General features: G+C 51.5%; 1 protein-coding gene across 5 annotated transcripts in view; it reads left to right on the top strand.

Moving 5' to 3' along the window:
- Positions 1 to 16,240, top strand: part of RYR1 (ryanodine receptor 1) — a 127,895-nt gene that overhangs the window by 103,373 nt on the left and 8,282 nt on the right. For all 5 annotated transcript variants that reach the window (XM_055412238.2, XM_055412236.2, XM_055412235.2 and 2 more), the window contains 6 exons: positions 6,956 to 7,297; positions 10,486 to 11,292; positions 12,006 to 12,076; positions 12,667 to 12,820; positions 13,838 to 13,924; positions 15,487 to 15,738. In XM_055412238.2, the coding sequence (XP_055268213.1) occupies positions 6,956 to 7,297; positions 10,486 to 11,292; positions 12,006 to 12,076; positions 12,667 to 12,820; positions 13,838 to 13,924; positions 15,487 to 15,738 (1,713 nt within the window). The remainder of the gene's footprint in view (positions 1 to 6,955; positions 7,298 to 10,485; positions 11,293 to 12,005; positions 12,077 to 12,666; positions 12,821 to 13,837; positions 13,925 to 15,486; positions 15,739 to 16,240) is intronic.

Raw genomic sequence — 16,240 nt, 5'->3', positions numbered from 1 at the left:
TTGCAACACATCAGTTGTGGCTCACAGGTCCTAGAGCACACAGGATTCAGTAATTGCAGTACTCAGGTTCACGGGCTTTGGTGCCCTGTTGCAAGTGGAATCTTCCTGGACAAGAGTTTGAACTCATGTTTCCTGCATTGGCAGGCAGATTCTCAACCGCTAGACCACCAGGGAAATCCAAGATGTGATTTTTATGTATAAAATCATTTAAAATATTTTAATTAATTTTAAACAAAATAGGTAATACAGGGGTACATTCCTTTTGCAAAGAAATTCAGAACTTACTGCTATGCTTTGATCCCTACCTCCAACCCATTTCTCATCACACCTCTTCAAAGGCTGCCACGGTTATCCTCTTGGTGTTCAAATCTCCAGGCATTTATTTCTGCATTTCCTTTCATATGTAAATCTGCATTGAAAAACATACAGAATTATTTTAGGGTTTCCCAAGCTCTTCATGGTTGACAGAGTTCTTGACAGTTTGCAAAACACGTATCCAGTGATAAGTACTTGGCAGATTCCAAAACATCGACTACAGTTTGGAAAGCCCTTCCTGGTGGGTGAAAACATATCTCAGGCTACGAATTTATTCTTAGCACTATTTTGTAGTTTTCTTTGTTTTTTTTTATTAGCAAATGTTTTTGTACATCTCTCTGAATTCAAGACTTCCTTTTAAGAATATCTTTATTGAGATATAATTCATATACTATCAAATTCACCCTATAAAAGGTGTAATTTGATGGGAGGGGTTTTTTGGTATATTCACAGAATTGTGCAGCCATTGCTACAATCTAATATTAGAACATTTTAATCACCCCCAAAAAAGAAACACCATGCCCTTTAGCAGTCACTTCCCATTTCCCCCACTCAGGCCCCTGCCAACTGCTAATCTGCTTTCTATCTCTATAGATTTGCCTATTCTGGGCACTTCATATCAATGGAACTGTCCAATATATGGTCTTAAAAGGGTTTCCTTTTATTTAACAAGTCACCGTGTCATTATCATCCCTAACTGAAAACAAAGCAGTGAAGACAAATGAAAAAATCCATAGCTCATTAAGTCATAAAATGTCTGGTCTGCGTTCTAATTTCCAGATCTTCAAAATATCACACATAACTTTTTGTAATTTCTTTGAAGCAGCATCCAAACAAGGTCACCTAGTGCTATTGATTGCTAATTGTTCTCTTAAAAAAAAACAAAACAGCTTTCTTTCTTTATTTTTTGGCCATGCGGGGCCTTCGTTGCTGTGCGGGCTTTTCTCTAGCAGCAGTGAGTGTGGACCACTCTCTAGTTGTGGTGTGTGGGCTTCTCTTGTTGCAGAGCACAGGCTCTAGAGTGCATGGGTTTCAGTCGTTGTGGTTCCCGGGCTCTAGAGCACAGGTTCAATAGCTGTGGTACACGGGCTTCATCGCTCCGTGGCATTTGGGATCTTCCTGGACCAGGGATTGAACCTGTGTCTCCTGCATTGCAGGTGGATTCTTTTCCACTGAGCCACTACCGCCAGGGAAGCCTGGTTGCTGTTTCGTTAAAGCTCCTTCTATTGACCACTGTCCCTCCTTCACTTTTTCCTTTCCTGGCAGTTTATCTGCTAGAGACCCAGGTTGCTGATCCAGTAGAGCAGCAATGCCTGATAGAAATTCAGGGACTTCCCTAGTGGTCCAGTGGCTAACACTCTGTGCTTCCAATACAGGGGGCCCAGGTTCAATCTCTGGTCAGGGAACCAGATCCTGTATGCTGCAGCTAAGACCCAGCACAGCCAAATAAGTAAATAAATATTTTTTAGAGAGAGATACAATAGGAGCAACACAGACAGGTAAGGAATTTCTAGTACCTGCCCTTTTAAAAAAAGTGAAAAGAAACACATGAAATTATTTTAAACAGTATATTTTATTTAACCTCCTCCACCAAAATTATATTTTGACATATAATCAATATAAAAATTATTAGATATTTTAAATTCTTTTGTTTACACTGTCATCAAAATCCATAAGTATTTTATACTGTTGCCACATCTCACTTTGCACCAGCCACGATTCTATGGCTCAGTAGCCACATGTAGCTCATGGCTCTCTGTAGATAGTTCTCTATTAATTGTAGAGTTTCCTGCCTTTGGATCTGGCCGATGCAACCTTATGGTGTCATTTAATCTGTTCCTCTGTCCCCTGCATTTCCTGCAAACTGGGACTTAGGTCACAAAACTTGATCAGACTCAGGTTTGGAGTTTTGGTTTTTATTTTTATTTTTTTGCCAGCACCTTCCTCTGTGGAGCCTGTCCCTCATCACTCCTTTTGTGATGTCAGCAACCATTAGTGCTTGATGTCCAGACACATTAGTTCATTAGAAACTGCAAAATGGCGATATTCTCATTTCTAAATGTTTGACTGTTAACCCAGCTTCACATGGTTTCCCAAACCCAAAGCATCATATGATTCCCCAAACTTTACAAATCTTTATATTTTACAACATGCTTTTCAATTATTTTTATGATTTAAAAGATAAGGTCAGCCTTCTTTTAAAAAAGGACTTCTTGATTTTCCAAAATTGTAACAGAGTTAAAAAGTCTTCTCGGTTTTCAAAATACTTAATTCATTTGACAAATATATGCTGAGCGCCTACTGTGTGTAGCAATGAACAAAACAGAGACCCCCCACCCTCAGAGCTGGTAGCCCAGTGGGGAGGGACAGATGAAAATAAGTAAACAAGATAATTTCAGGTTATAACCTGTGATCTGAAGTAAATGAGCAAGGTGGTGTGCAACAAAGCATGATGTAGTCAGCCCTGTAAATTGGGTGGTCAGGTAGGGCCTTCCTAGAAGAGTACATTGAAGCCGAGAGCTGAATGCTACCCCGTGAAGGGAGGAGAGCTTGTGGCCTCCCCCAGCAAAGGGAACAGCAAGTGTAAAGGCTGAAAAATGGGAACAAGAGGTATGCAGAGGAGGCCAGCGTGGCTGTTGAGAGGGAGAGAGGAAAAAATAAAGTCTGAGAGGTGATGGGGGAGGGTGTGCTGAGCCTGGTTGTCTGTGGGGAGGACTTTGACTTTTAACCTGAATGAAATGGAGCTAAGGGGGGATTCTGAGCAGGGGAGGGATGTGATCTGACTTGGATGTTTACAGGGTCCCTCCAGCTGTGTGTGGGGGGTGGGGGGAGAGACTTTGGGGAGAGAAGAGGAGGAGAGAAACCAGGGAGGCATTGCTGTGACCGTCTAGTGGGGTGTAGCACCGTGGAGGGGGCAGAAGTGTATGTGTCCCAGATCTTCTGAAAGCAGAGCTGACAGATTTGCTGATGGATTAGGTGTGGGTAGTGAGATAAAAGGGAGGAATCAAGGATGACTCAAAGATTTTAACTTAAGCACCTGGGTGGGTGGTGATGCTATTCCTGAGATGGGTAAGACTGTGGGAGGAGAGGTTTTGAAATCAAGAGTTCAGTTCTGGCCTTTTCCACACAGAGATGTCAGATAAGGCTTCATCTGTCAAGTGTATGGATTCTGGGGAGCAGTCAGAGCTGGGATGTAGACTTCACAACCATTGGCATGGGATGGCTTTCTGAAGTTTGAGCCTCAAAGCTACCTCCATGGAGCGTGTATATCTCAAGAAAAGAGTGAAGATTTCAGGCCTGGGGCCCCTTTAACCTTTAGAGGTCTGAAAGAGAAGGAGACTCCAGCAGGGGAAACTGACAACAGTCAGAGAGGAAGGTATTTCGAAAGAAGGGGACAGGCAAATGGACAATGACAAAGAGAGAGCAGCAAATTGCAAGAGTGTGTATAGTCCAGGACTGAATGGAGAGGATGGAGTCCCAGGCCCCATGTGGGGCGGGCTGGGGGAGTCAGGTTTAAGAGGGGCAGTGTCACACTGTATCATAAGAAAGAGAGTCAGGTTGATGGAGCGACAGTCGAAGGTGAAGAGTTCCTGTGTGATTATGTCTCCACGCTTTGTGGTTTCTAGAGCCCTTCATGATTTGCAAAGCATGTTACTCATTTAGAAAGCATTTTTGCAAAGTTCTTGGCTACAAAGCACTTTTTAGAGCCAGAAAATTTCGCTTCTGTTCATACCCAGAGCAACGTTTCTCAAACTGCATGTGGCAGCCCATCTGTTGGTCATGAAATTAATTTAGTGAAGTCATGACCAGCATTTTTAAAAATAAAATAGAACATTGCAGAGTGCGTTACATAGCGAAAGTCAGAGTTGTGTCCTGAAATCTTTTCTTTTTTGTCACATTATAAAATGTATTCTTACTGTGGGTGCTGTCAAAACATTTAAAAGATTACCCCAGAGAACCTTTTGCAAAAAGTGCAGCAGAGAGCAGTATGAGAATACTCAATGCAAGTGTCTGTAAAGTAAAAAACTGGAAATAATCTAAATGTCTGTCCTCAAACCTTCTTCTATGATGGTTGTCAATTTTCTTTCCTGGAGTCTCCTTCTCTTCAGGATAGAATGCTGTATTTATAAAACAGGAATACCACACAGCAGTGAAAATGCATTCATCTGACCTATACATCAACATGGATAGATGTTGAAAACATACAATTGAGTGAAAAAATTACATGATTATAATAGCAATTCTTCATATCAAAATAATGTTCAGGATACCAAATAAATGACAGGATATAGATAGTAGAAGTACTGAAACATATTTCTTTTTTTATTGACATAGAGTTGACTTACAATATTATGTTAGTTTCAAGTGTACAACATAGAAATTCAATGTTTCTGTAGATTATACTCCATTTCAAGTTATTATAAAATATTGGCTATATCTTCCTTGCTGTACATTATGTACCTGTAGCTTATTTATCTTATATGTAGTTTGTACCTCTTAATCGCCTTCCCCTATCTTGTCTCTCCCCGCTGCCCACTCCTCAACTGGTTTCTTCTCGTTTGTCCTCTAGATCTGTGAGTCTGTTTCTGTTTTCTCCTATGGTAATTTGTTTTATTTTTTAGATTCCACATAGAAGTGAAAACATCAATATTTGTGTTTGTCTGATCTATTTCGCTAAGGATAATACCCTCTAGGTCCGTCCATGTGACACACAGTTCTTTTAAAAACATTAATTAATTTAATTTTCTTTTTGGTTGCACTGGGTCTTCATTGCTTTTCCCAAGGCTTTCTCTAGCTGGGGTGAGCAGGGGCTACTCTTCATTGTGGTCTGCAGGCTTCTCAATGCAGTGGCTCCTCTTGTTGCAGAGACAGGCTCAAGGCTTGCGGGCCTCAGCAGCTGTGGTGCACGGGCTTAGTTGCTCCAAGGCACATGGTATCTTCCTGGGCCAGGGATTGAACAGATGTCCCCTGCATGGGCAGGCAGATTCTTAACCACTGCACCACCAGGAACACCCTGACACATAGTTCTTGGGAAGGATACACCAACTCCAGGATAGTGGTTACCTTGAGGGAGGGTGGGGAAATGGAGTAAGAGAAGGGTACACAGGGGGCTCCAATCGCTGCTGGCATGTTTCAGTTCTTAAAAATATAGTAGTTGAAAATATGTCATTGTGCTGCTGCTGCTGCTGCTAAGTCGCTTCAGTCATGTCTGACTCTGTGCGACCTCATAGACAGCAGCCCACCAGGCTCCCCCGTCCATGGGATTCTCCAGGCAAGAACACTGGAGTGGGTTGCCATTTCCTTCTCCAATGCATGAAAGTGAAAACTGAAAGTGAAGTCACTCAGTCTCATAGCGACCCCATGGACTGCAGCCTACCAGGCTCCTCTGTCCGTGGGATTTTCCAGGCAAGAGTACTGGAGTGGGTTGCCATTGCCTTCTCCGATGTCATCGTGAGCATTTGTTAATTCTGGGGTGAGGAGTATATGACTCTTTATTCCCGGTTGAGATTTGGAGGCCTCCATTGTGTCAGGTGCCAATTATGTAGATGCTGAAAATGGTAGGATGGGGGACCAGAGGGTCTTGGGGAAGGGGTAGAGGTGGTGGCTGGATTGCTGTCAGTCAGGGTCCTGGCCTTGAGGGGGCTGGCCTGGAGGAAAGAGTAAGGGTCTAACTGGGTGATAGAGGGAGCTGTGTGGACAGGATGGCAGGACTGACCTTTGAGGGAGAGATACAGCCAGCACAGGAAGGGAACCAAGGAGAGAAATGCCGCAACTCCATTCTCCTCCTGCTCCCTGACCCCAACAGGGTGGCTCCCAACTGCAGCCAGAGGGTCAAGAGAGCCTCTGGTACCGATCACAGGTGCCACTGTAAGGGGTGAGGGTGGGAGGATGGGTGGAGAGCCGGATGGCTGGCAGGGAGCTTGGGACAGCATCCCTTTACCAGCTGGACCAACTGCTGGGAGGCTTCCCAGGTGGCTCGGTGGTAAAGACTCCTCCTGCCAATGCAGGAGACATGAGGTGCAGATTCAATCCCTAGGTCGAGAAGATCCCCTGGAGGAGGGCATGACAACCCACTCCAGTGTTCCTGCCTGGAGAATCCATGGGCAGAGGAGCCTGGTGGGCGACAGTCCATAGGGTCACAAAGAGTTGGACACGACTGAATGACTAAGCATGCACACGCGTGCTGAGTTTCATCAATTCACATCTTACCACCAGTGAAAAACGGACTCACTCTGACAGTGGATGTGTGGCTCAGCTTTGTGGAAATGCAGCATTCAGTAATTTTTAAAATATTTATTTATCAGCTGTGTCGGGTCTTCATTGTGGTGCATGGACTTAGTTTCCCCCTGGCATATGGGATCTTAGTTCTCACACCAGGGATGGAACTACTGTCCCCTTGTATTGGAAGGTGAATTCTTAACCAGTGGACCACCAGGGGAGTCCTAGCATTCAGTATTTTAATAACTGGTACAGCCTCACCCATGTCAACCTCTGGGTGTCAGCCTTGGGTGGTGATGATATGATCCTGGACTTTTATGTCTTTATGAAAAGTCCATAGTGGTTTCAGGAAGAGCATCGGGGCTCCTCAGGCCACCCTTCTGACCTCCCCTCCTTCTCCCCCCCGCCCGCCCCCCGCCAGGCCATGGACAGTCAGAAGCAGTTCACTGGTCCAGAAATCCAGTTCCTGCTTTCGTGCTCCGAAGCGGATGAGAACGAGATGATCGACTGTGAGGAGTTCGCCAACCGCTTCCAGGAGCCAGCCCGCGACATCGGCTTCAACGTGGCGGTGCTGCTGACCAACCTGTCAGAGCACGTGCCGCACGACCCGCGCCTGCGCAACTTCCTCGAGCTCGCAGAGAGCATCCTCGAGTACTTCCGGCCCTACCTGGGCCGCATCGAGATCATGGGGGCCTCCCGCCGCATCGAGCGTATCTACTTCGAAATCTCGGAGACCAACCGCGCCCAGTGGGAGATGCCCCAGGTCAGCGGACCTATGCACGTGCATGCTCGCCTCCCGGGGCTTCCGGGGCACGCCCCTCGCATGCTTGGACCCCACATGGGGCAGTGCACGCTTTGCACATCTCCTTTGCAGACCCCATTGGGCCCCTGCTCCATTCGTACAAGCCCATGCCCACACTTTTGCACACGTTGTATGGGTACTGCTGTGCCCCTGCAGACCTCTGGCTCTCCCATGCCCACCTTGTGCAGACTCTGGCCTGTACCTGGACATACCCTGATATGGGGCTTCCCTGGTGGCTCAGCAGTAAAGAATCTGCCTGCAATGCAGGAGACAAGGGTTTGATGCCTGGGTTGGAAGATCCCCTAGAGGAGGGCATGGCAATCCACTCCAGTATTCTTGCCTGAAGAATCTGCATGGACAGAGAAGCCTGTGAGGGGCTACAGTCCACGAGGTCACAAAGAGTTGGACACGACTGAAGCGACTGAACACACAGCATACATACCCTGATGCAACACCAGCAGCACTGGCGTGCCCTCAGTGTGGCTGCTTACAGCACGCCTGCCTCTTGCACACTCACCCTGGGAGCTCTTAATAGTCCGGATGCAACTGCACCCACACTGTGTACTTGAACCCACGTGGTTACACCGACCTTGCTCACCTTAAAACAGCAGCTCCTGGTATGCTGTCTCTCGACATTGGCCTGCCCATGCCCACTCTTTTGCACACTCACTCTGAGGGCTCCGGGATGCCCTAATGCTGGCCCATCCCTCACCAGTCACCACGTGTGTGCATGCTAAGTCGCTTCCGTCATATCTGACTTTTTGCAACCCTATGCAAGGTGGCCCACCAGGCTCCTCTGCCCATGGGATTCTCCAGGCAAGAACACTGGAGTGGGCTGCCATTTCCGTCTCCACACCAGTCACCACGTGTGCCCGCAAATGCCCTCTGAATTCCTAACACACAATTCCCGTCTCACTTGTTCTGGGCCCACCGGTGGGTGCACCTGTCTTGCGCACTCACTCTGAGGATGCCAGTGTGCCTTCCTGAAGCCCTGGCATGCCATAAGGCTGCCTGCCCCTCACTCATTGACCCACACATGCCCTGGCACACCCATGCTCACCCACAAGCACTTGGACCGCCCTCTCCAACATGTTCACAAGAGCCCCCCTCACCCGTGTCCTTGGTGGCCAAGCCTACCCCTTGACCTGATGTACTCCTAATATGCCGAGCCCACAGTGTTTGCCCCTTACATACGCACTTCCTCCAAGATACACTCGCGTGGCCCTGGCCTGCCCCCAGTCCCCCTCAGACACTTAGCCAGCACGTGGTTCCCATCCCCCATTCTCTCACATGCCCATGTGCCCCTCATGAAGGTTCAGCCCCCGTTGTCCAAGTGGCCCTCCTGCTCACAATCACAATGCACACCAAGACTGTGTGCCCCTTGCACTCACACTTCCTATTTTTTTTTTTTTTTTGTATTTTGGCCATGCTATGCAGCATGCAGGATGGTTCCCCAGTCAGGGATGGAACCCAGGCCTCCGCAGTGAAAGCACAGAATCCTAACTCCAAGGCCATCAGAGAACCTCCCCCCACTTCCCTTTGGTTTCTCAGATGCCCCCCAGGCACCCACACACTCTTTCTACTTGCTCTTGCACACCCCTCCCACATCACACAGTCCATGAGGCTTGCACTCCCATCATCTCCTTGGCCCTGGGCCTCTCGACTCTCCTCCTCGGTGAGACCTGGCTCATGCACTCCCAGGCTTGTACCCCACCCTGAACCCTGCCCTCATGTTCCAGGCCCTCTTACACTTATTCCCGGGTCCCCCTGCATAAGCATCCTGGTGCATACACACAGCCAGTGTGAACTGCAGACCCCTCCCACATTTACAGGACTTCCCAGGTGGCACAGCAGTGAAGAATCCACTGCCAATGCAGGAGACATGGGTTCAATCCCTGGGTCAGGAAGATCCCCTGGAGAAGGAAATGGTAACCCACACCGGTATTCTTGCCTGGGAAATCTCATGGACAGAGGAGCCTGGTGGGCTATAGTCCATGGGGTCGCAAAAGAGTTGGACACGACTTAGTGACTAAACAGCAGCAACAGCTCACATTTACAGCCTCCATCCCGGGTTTCGCCCAGATCCACGCATGCCTCCCCCATATGCCTATGTCTGCGGAGCACACTGAGCCCGGCATGTCACCTTCTCCCCCACATTCTCCCATGCCACCTTGGCCCCTCACACCCGATACCTCCCTGAGCCCCTTGTGCCCTCTCACAGGCTTTTGCACATCGGCCCCCATCACATACTCCACCAGAACCCCCAAGATTTTGCTCACCCATCTGTATCCCTTGAGGCATCACCGTACATTCATCCGTTCTCCAATCTGGCTTAAAAGCCATTGCATCATCCTCGCACCCAGGATGGCCACACATCCCTTCATCTGCAGGAAACCGCGGCTCATCACTGGTCCTTCACACTCTGGCACCTGCTGTGGGAGCTCCAGCCCCCACCTCTGCCCTGCAAATGCACTCCAGGGGCACACTCTTTGTTGGGGTTATTCCTCCAAACACTCACTCCTTCCCATTCCCACCTTCTAGTGTTCCCAGGAATCCATGTCTGTCTGCGCGCCCATCCAGTGCTCAAACAGCAGTACGGAGACAGGAGGCACTGCAGGGCATTTCGTAGGCGCCAGGCCCTGTTCTAAGCATCTATTACCTCATAAGGAGAAACTGAGGCCCAGAGAGTTGCGTCTAACAGTGGTAGAATCAGGATTGGAACCCAGGCAGGCTGGCTGCAGAACCTTTGCCCTCAACCACTATGCGCCCTTTCTCAAAGAAGCCAAAAAAATCGATTCTGGAGCCAACTTGTTGGGAATTCAAATTCCACGCCTGTCATCTTTCGACTGCGTCACCCTGAGCACGTGACATTCTGGGCCTTCACTTCCTCATCTATAAAATGGGGATAACAGCCCATACTTCTTGCAAGGATTAAATGTGATTACGATACGCAAAATGCCAGGATACTGGCCCTGGCCCTGTTGAAATTCATACAAGTGCACCTACAGCGAGCGCAATACAGGTGCGCTCCTCGAAAATAAAAACCACGATGATGCTTAGAACAGCGGCGAGGGCCCGGCCGCCTTCGCTGTGGTCCCAAGTGCCCGCCGACGGCGCCCCCATCATGTCCCCTCTGCCCCGCGCTGCAGGTGAAGGAGTCGAAGCGTCAGTTCATCTTCGACGTGGTGAACGAGGGCGGCGAGTCGGAGAAGATGGAGCTCTTCGTGAGCTTCTGCGAGGACACCATCTTCGAGATGCAGATCGCCGCGCAGATTTCGGAGCCCGAGGGCGAGCCGGAGGAGGACGAGGACGAGGGCGCGGGCGCGGCGGAGGCGGGCGCCGAGAGCGCGGAGGAGGGCGCCGCGGGGCCCGAGGGCGCGGCGGCCACCGCGGCGGCGGGCGCCACGGCGCGGCTGGTGGCGGCCGCGAACCGGGCCATGCGGGGCCTCAGCTACCGCAGCCTGCGGCGGCGCGTGCGGCGGCTGCGGCGGCTCACGGCGCGCGAGGCGGCGACCGCGGTGGCCGCACTCCTCTGGGCGGCGCTGGCGCGCGCGGGCGCAGCGGGCGCGGGGGCCGCGGCGGGCGCGCTGCGCCTGCTCTGGGGCTCGCTCTTCGGCGGCGGCCTGGTGGAGGGCGCCAAGAAGGTGACGGTGACCGAGCTCCTGGCGGGCATGCCCGACCCCACGAGCGACGAGGTGCACGGAGAGCAGCCGGCCGGGGCCGGGGGCGACGCGGACGGCGAGGGCGCGGGCGAGGGCACGGATGATGCCGCCGAGGGTGCGGGCGACGAGGAGGCGGCGGACCAGGAGGACCCGGGAGTCGCCGACGGGACGGTGGCCGTGGCCGATGGGGGGCCCTTCCGACCCGAAGGGGCCGGCCTCGGGGACATGGGCGACACGACCCCGGCGGAGCCGCCCACGCCCGAGGGCTCGCCCATCATCAAGAGGAAGCTGGGGGTGAGAGTGCGGGCGGGGGCTTCAGGGCTTTGGAATGGCTAAGGTAGGAAGGAGGGTGAGAAGTGGGGAGAGAGACTCTAATAGAGGGTGGGTGGCGGTGCACAGAGAAGGAAAACAAAAAGCAACGGTGAGAGGGCCTGAGAGATGCACAGAGACGCACAAAGATGGACGCAGATGGAGATCTGGAGCAAGGCTCCCGGTTCTACACGCAGTGTTTCTGGGAGCCACGGAGAAACAGATATCTGGAAACAAATAGAGCCAGCGATCCAGAGACCAAATTAGAGGGGAAGGGGGATCAAGACCTAAAAGACCCAAGATGGGGCCAGAGACACTGAGAAAGACCCTCAGAGATACAGGAGGTTGTGGGGAATTAAGTAGCCCACTTGACGGAAGCCCCTAAAGCACGCTCAGGCCCTCAGTGCAGAGTGCCGGTACGGGTGCCATTGTCAAGGTAATGAGAGGCCCTGTGGGGAGAAGCGCTCCACCGGGAGTCAGCCTGACTCTGCACAGTGCTCTGGTCACGGCTGCTCCATCTTTCTGAGCCTCAGTTTCCCCTCTGTAAAATGAGAATTATAATTCCCTTATCTGGTGGGGGCGGAAGGAGAGTACAACTCTGCCTAGGAGAAAAGAGCAGAAGGGACATGGAGAGGAATAGGCAGGTCTGAGGGGCGCGGAGAGTGCGGGCTCCGCCCTGATGCTTGCCCTGCCGCCAGGTGGACGGAGAGGAAGAAGAGCTGCCTCCAGAGCCAGAGCCAGAGCCGGAACCCGAGCCTGAGAAAGCTGAGTGAGTGGCCTCAGGTGCAAGAGGCCCAGCCCCTATCACTGCCTCCCTCATGGACTGGGAGCCTCCTGAGGTCAGGGCCTGAGGCTGTCCTGGTCACCCTGTGACCTCAGCATCACTCAGCCCAAGCCCAGACCCAGAGGAGGGCCTCTGTGAAAGACGGTAGAGGGGAAAATGCTCCTCTCTTCCCCACAAGCCTTTCTACCAGCCGTTCCCTCCGCCTGCAGCACCCTCCCGCATGCTTGGTCTCAGCCTTCCTCCTCCTCCAGGTTGGCTTACCTTCTTCTCCTGGAAGCCTACCTTGACTCCCCTGCTAAGATGAAGGAGTGTCTCCCCCTCAGGGTTCCCATGAGCCTCTGAGCTTCCCCCATCCCAGCCCTGACCGCTCTGGGCTGCGACTGTCTGGTGATGGGTCTGAACCCCATTGGACCCGCAGCCCTTGAAGACAGGGCCGAAGGCTGGTCTCACCACCATGTCCACAACACCGTCTAGACCTGGGCCAGGCATGGGAGGGGCCCCACACTTGGCTTTGAATGAATGAATGCATGCATTTCCCAGGCACCTTCTTATTCTTTCTGTGTCTTGCCCTGCAGTGCTGAGAATGGGGAGAAGGAAGAAGTCCCGGAGACCCCACCAGAACCCCCCAAGAAGGCAGCTCCTCCTCCACCCCCTCCAAAGAAGGAGGGAGCTGGCGGTGCAGGCCTGGAGTTCTGGGGAGAACTGGAAGTACAGCGGGTGAAGTTCTTGGTGAGGACCCAGCAAGGGCATCTGAAGCCCCCTCTCAGGGAAACCCAGCATTCACACGACCTCTGCCCCCATCCTGTTCTTGAGCTCACCTGTGCCCACCTCACCTCTGAGGGGAAGCCAGTCTGGGCAGAGGACAGAGATGTCCCCAGACAGAGCAGGACCTGGGCACAGGGCAGCATTTTCAGGTGGTCCTCCCTTGGCTCCTCGGCCTCTCCCTGCTCACAGTCCTTATTCCCACCTCCATGCCTTTGCTCACCTGGGACCAGCTGCTTCGACTTCCCTCCCCCATCCTCTATCCAGAGCTAAATCCAGCTGAAGCCGTGGCCTATTTCTTGGCTCTCAGCCTTCAGGTGGGAGCTGCCACACAAGCCCTAGCTCCTCCTGTTCAGGGGGGTGTGTGAGGGAGACTCACCTCCTCATCCAGGCCCGGAAGAAGGGAGGGTGAAATTTGGGACGGCAGGGCCCAGGGCTCCACCCATCCTGTCTCCTCTGCAGGCCAGCCTGACATGAGGGGCTGAGGAAAATATGCTGGACAAAAGAGGGGTCCTGTGAGGATTTGGGGAAAGAACGGGGAACGGAGAGAGCAATGGAGAGGAAAAAAGGAAAGGAGAGTTATGAATAGATGTCCTCTGCCCGGGATAAAGCAGACCAGGCTACCTTGTCCTGGAAGCAGCATGACAGAGGGGTTGGGAGGGTAGACTCTGGAGCTGGACTGCCTGGCTTCAAAGTCCAGGTCTGCCACTTCTTATCGACATGACCTTGAACAAGACAGCTCACTCCCTGAGCCTCTGTTTCCTCATCCAGAAAGTGGGCACATCAGCACAGAATTAAACAGGTTCATGTAGATAAAGCACTTAGCCCAGGTCTTGGTATACAGTAAGCACTCAATAAATGGGAAGTTGTGGGGCCAGTTATTCAGGACCCCAGTGCTTCGGTTGTGGGTGAATGTTGGGATAAATTCTGAAAGGGAGAGGATGGACTGTGAGCTCTGTTTTTCTCTTTCTCTCTGCATCTTAGAACTACCTCTCAAGGAATTTTTACACCCTGCGATTCCTTGCCCTCTTCTTGGCATTTGCCATCAACTTCATCCTGCTGTTTTATAAGGTGCTGGTCAAGAGGGACTGGGAGGATCAAGTGCTGATCTGGGCTGTGGGATGGGAAGTTCAGTCCCAATAGGTCCCCAGGGCCCTTGAAATTCACCAGGGACAAGGGATTGGGCTCAGGGTCCGGGGAAGGGTCAGGCTGGACACCTGGATCTTGAGACCCTATAGGGGTGAGTATAGGTATCTGGGTCCATCTGGAACAGATGCCTGAGGTCCCGGGGGAGTTAGAGCAGTGAACAGGTTGTGGGTTTCATGTTCAGCTCTGCCACTGGCCAGCCCTGTGCTCCTGGGTGCAGGCCTTGCCCTCTCGGCAGACCCACCAATTCAGTTACTTCTCTTTGCTTTCACATAAGCTAAAGAGAAATCTGTGGGGAGGAGGCAATGGAAAGCTCATGGAATAGAAAGAGGCCTAAGAAGCAGCCCTCCCAAAGGACAAAGGGACCTTGAGGAACTTGTCCAGGACATGGATAACACAGCCAAGAGGCAGTCTAGCAGAGTGTTGAGAGCACGGCTTCTGTAGTGTCAGAGTCTAACTCTACCACTCACTGGTGGAATGAAGTCAGGCAAAGTGTTTAAACCCCCCTCCCTTTTTCTTTTGGCCATGTCACTCTTCATATGGGATCTTAGTTTCCCAACCAGGGATCGAACCCACAGCCTCTGCACTGGGAACATGGAATCCTGACCACTGGACCACCAGGGAATCCCATCCCCCCTCCTTTTTAAAACACATACCAATTCTCTTAATTCTCACAGCTCAGGGACTGAGATCCTACATGCCATACAGTGTGGCCAAAACAAACAAACAAACAGAAAAACACATGTAAAGCTCTCAGAATAGTACCTGGTATATAAAGATGCTGTATGAATAAATGATAGCGACCACTAATTTTAGTATTAGTATTAATGTTAGTGTTAAGGGAATTCCCTGTCAGTCCCTGGTTAGGCCTCCTCTTTTGCTGCCAAGAGCCTAGGTTCAATCCCTGGTTGGGGAACTAAGATCTCACAAGTTGATGTACATAGGCATGTGTGCTACGTCGCTTCAGTCCAACTCTTTGCGACCCCATGAACTGAAGCCTGCCAGGCTCCTCTGTCCATGGGATTCTCCAGGCAAGAATACTGGAGTGGGTTGCCGTGCCCTCCTCCAGGGAATCTTCCTGACCCAGGGATCAAACCTGTGTTTCTTATGTCTCCTGAATCAACAGGCAGGTTCTTTACCACTTGTGCCACCTGGGAAGACCTTGATATATATGTGTCTGTGTGTTAAAATTAGTCTCTCTTTAGGGCTCTACTATCATGACAAATCAACTCTGTTTTCAGTTCTCCTGTCACTCAGTTCAATAGTCAAGATTCCCAGAACAGAGTCTGATATTCTAGCTAGGGTCTTGGACCTGCCCCTTGATCTTGATTGACAGTCCTGCTGAGACTGCCTCTGACAGAGGGGCCCAGACCAAACCTCAGGCCTGGAGGCTGTTCATTTTCTTCATGGGTTCAGGGTGTGGCAGACCAGGTACCAGGACCCCGGGTCCCCACCCTGACTGACCTGTTCCCCCCACCCTGCTTTAGGTCTCTGACTCTCCACCGGGGGAGGATGACATGGAGGGGTCAGCAGCTGGTGGCCTGTCAGGAGCAGGGTCTGGTGGTGGCTCCGGCTGGGGCTCGGGGGCCGGAGAGGAAGCAGAGGGCGACGAGGATGAGAACATGGTGTACTACTTCCTGGAGGAGAGCACGGGCTACATGGAGCCTGCCTTGCGGTGCTTGAGCCTTCTGCATACGCTGGTGGCCTTTCTCTGTATCATTGGCTACAACTGCCTCAAGGTGGGTCATGACCACAGCCTTGGGGCTGGGACATGTGTGTGTGTGTGTGTGTGTGTGTGTGTGTGTGTGTGTGTGTTTGGCGGAGAGGGGAGAACGTGAGCTGGGGCCCTGGCTGAGAGGACCTGGGACAGGGGCTGGGGTATGGTGCAGGGTTAGGAACAAGGGGACCTAGGGCTGGGGTGAGGCCAGTGGCTAAATACAGGATTGGACTCTTTAGCAAGTGTGATATTCAAACTGGGAACTGATGTAGCTCACACTGAGGAGACGGGTCCTGTGATGATGTTAATTTCTGGGTCAAGAAGCACAGTTTGTCATTTGGGACTATTTTCTACGTGTTGGTCAGCTGGTGAATCTGTGAGGGTGTGTGGGTCTCAGACATAACTTGGGTGCCAACAGGGGAAAGTGGATTCTGACATTAACTGTGCCTGAAGCTTTGTGATGCCCCGAAAGTTGTATTACAAAAACTTCCATATGAGTTCCATGAGAGCCAACCTTCCAGTTA

Source organism: Moschus berezovskii, chromosome 22, assembly GCF_049115385.1.
Source record: "Moschus berezovskii isolate FMDL1 chromosome 22, NW_MosBer_1.0, whole genome shotgun sequence".
NCBI classification, from domain to species: domain Eukaryota; kingdom Metazoa; phylum Chordata; class Mammalia; order Artiodactyla; family Moschidae; genus Moschus; species Moschus berezovskii.
This window is presented reverse-complemented; position numbering and strand designations above follow the sequence as displayed.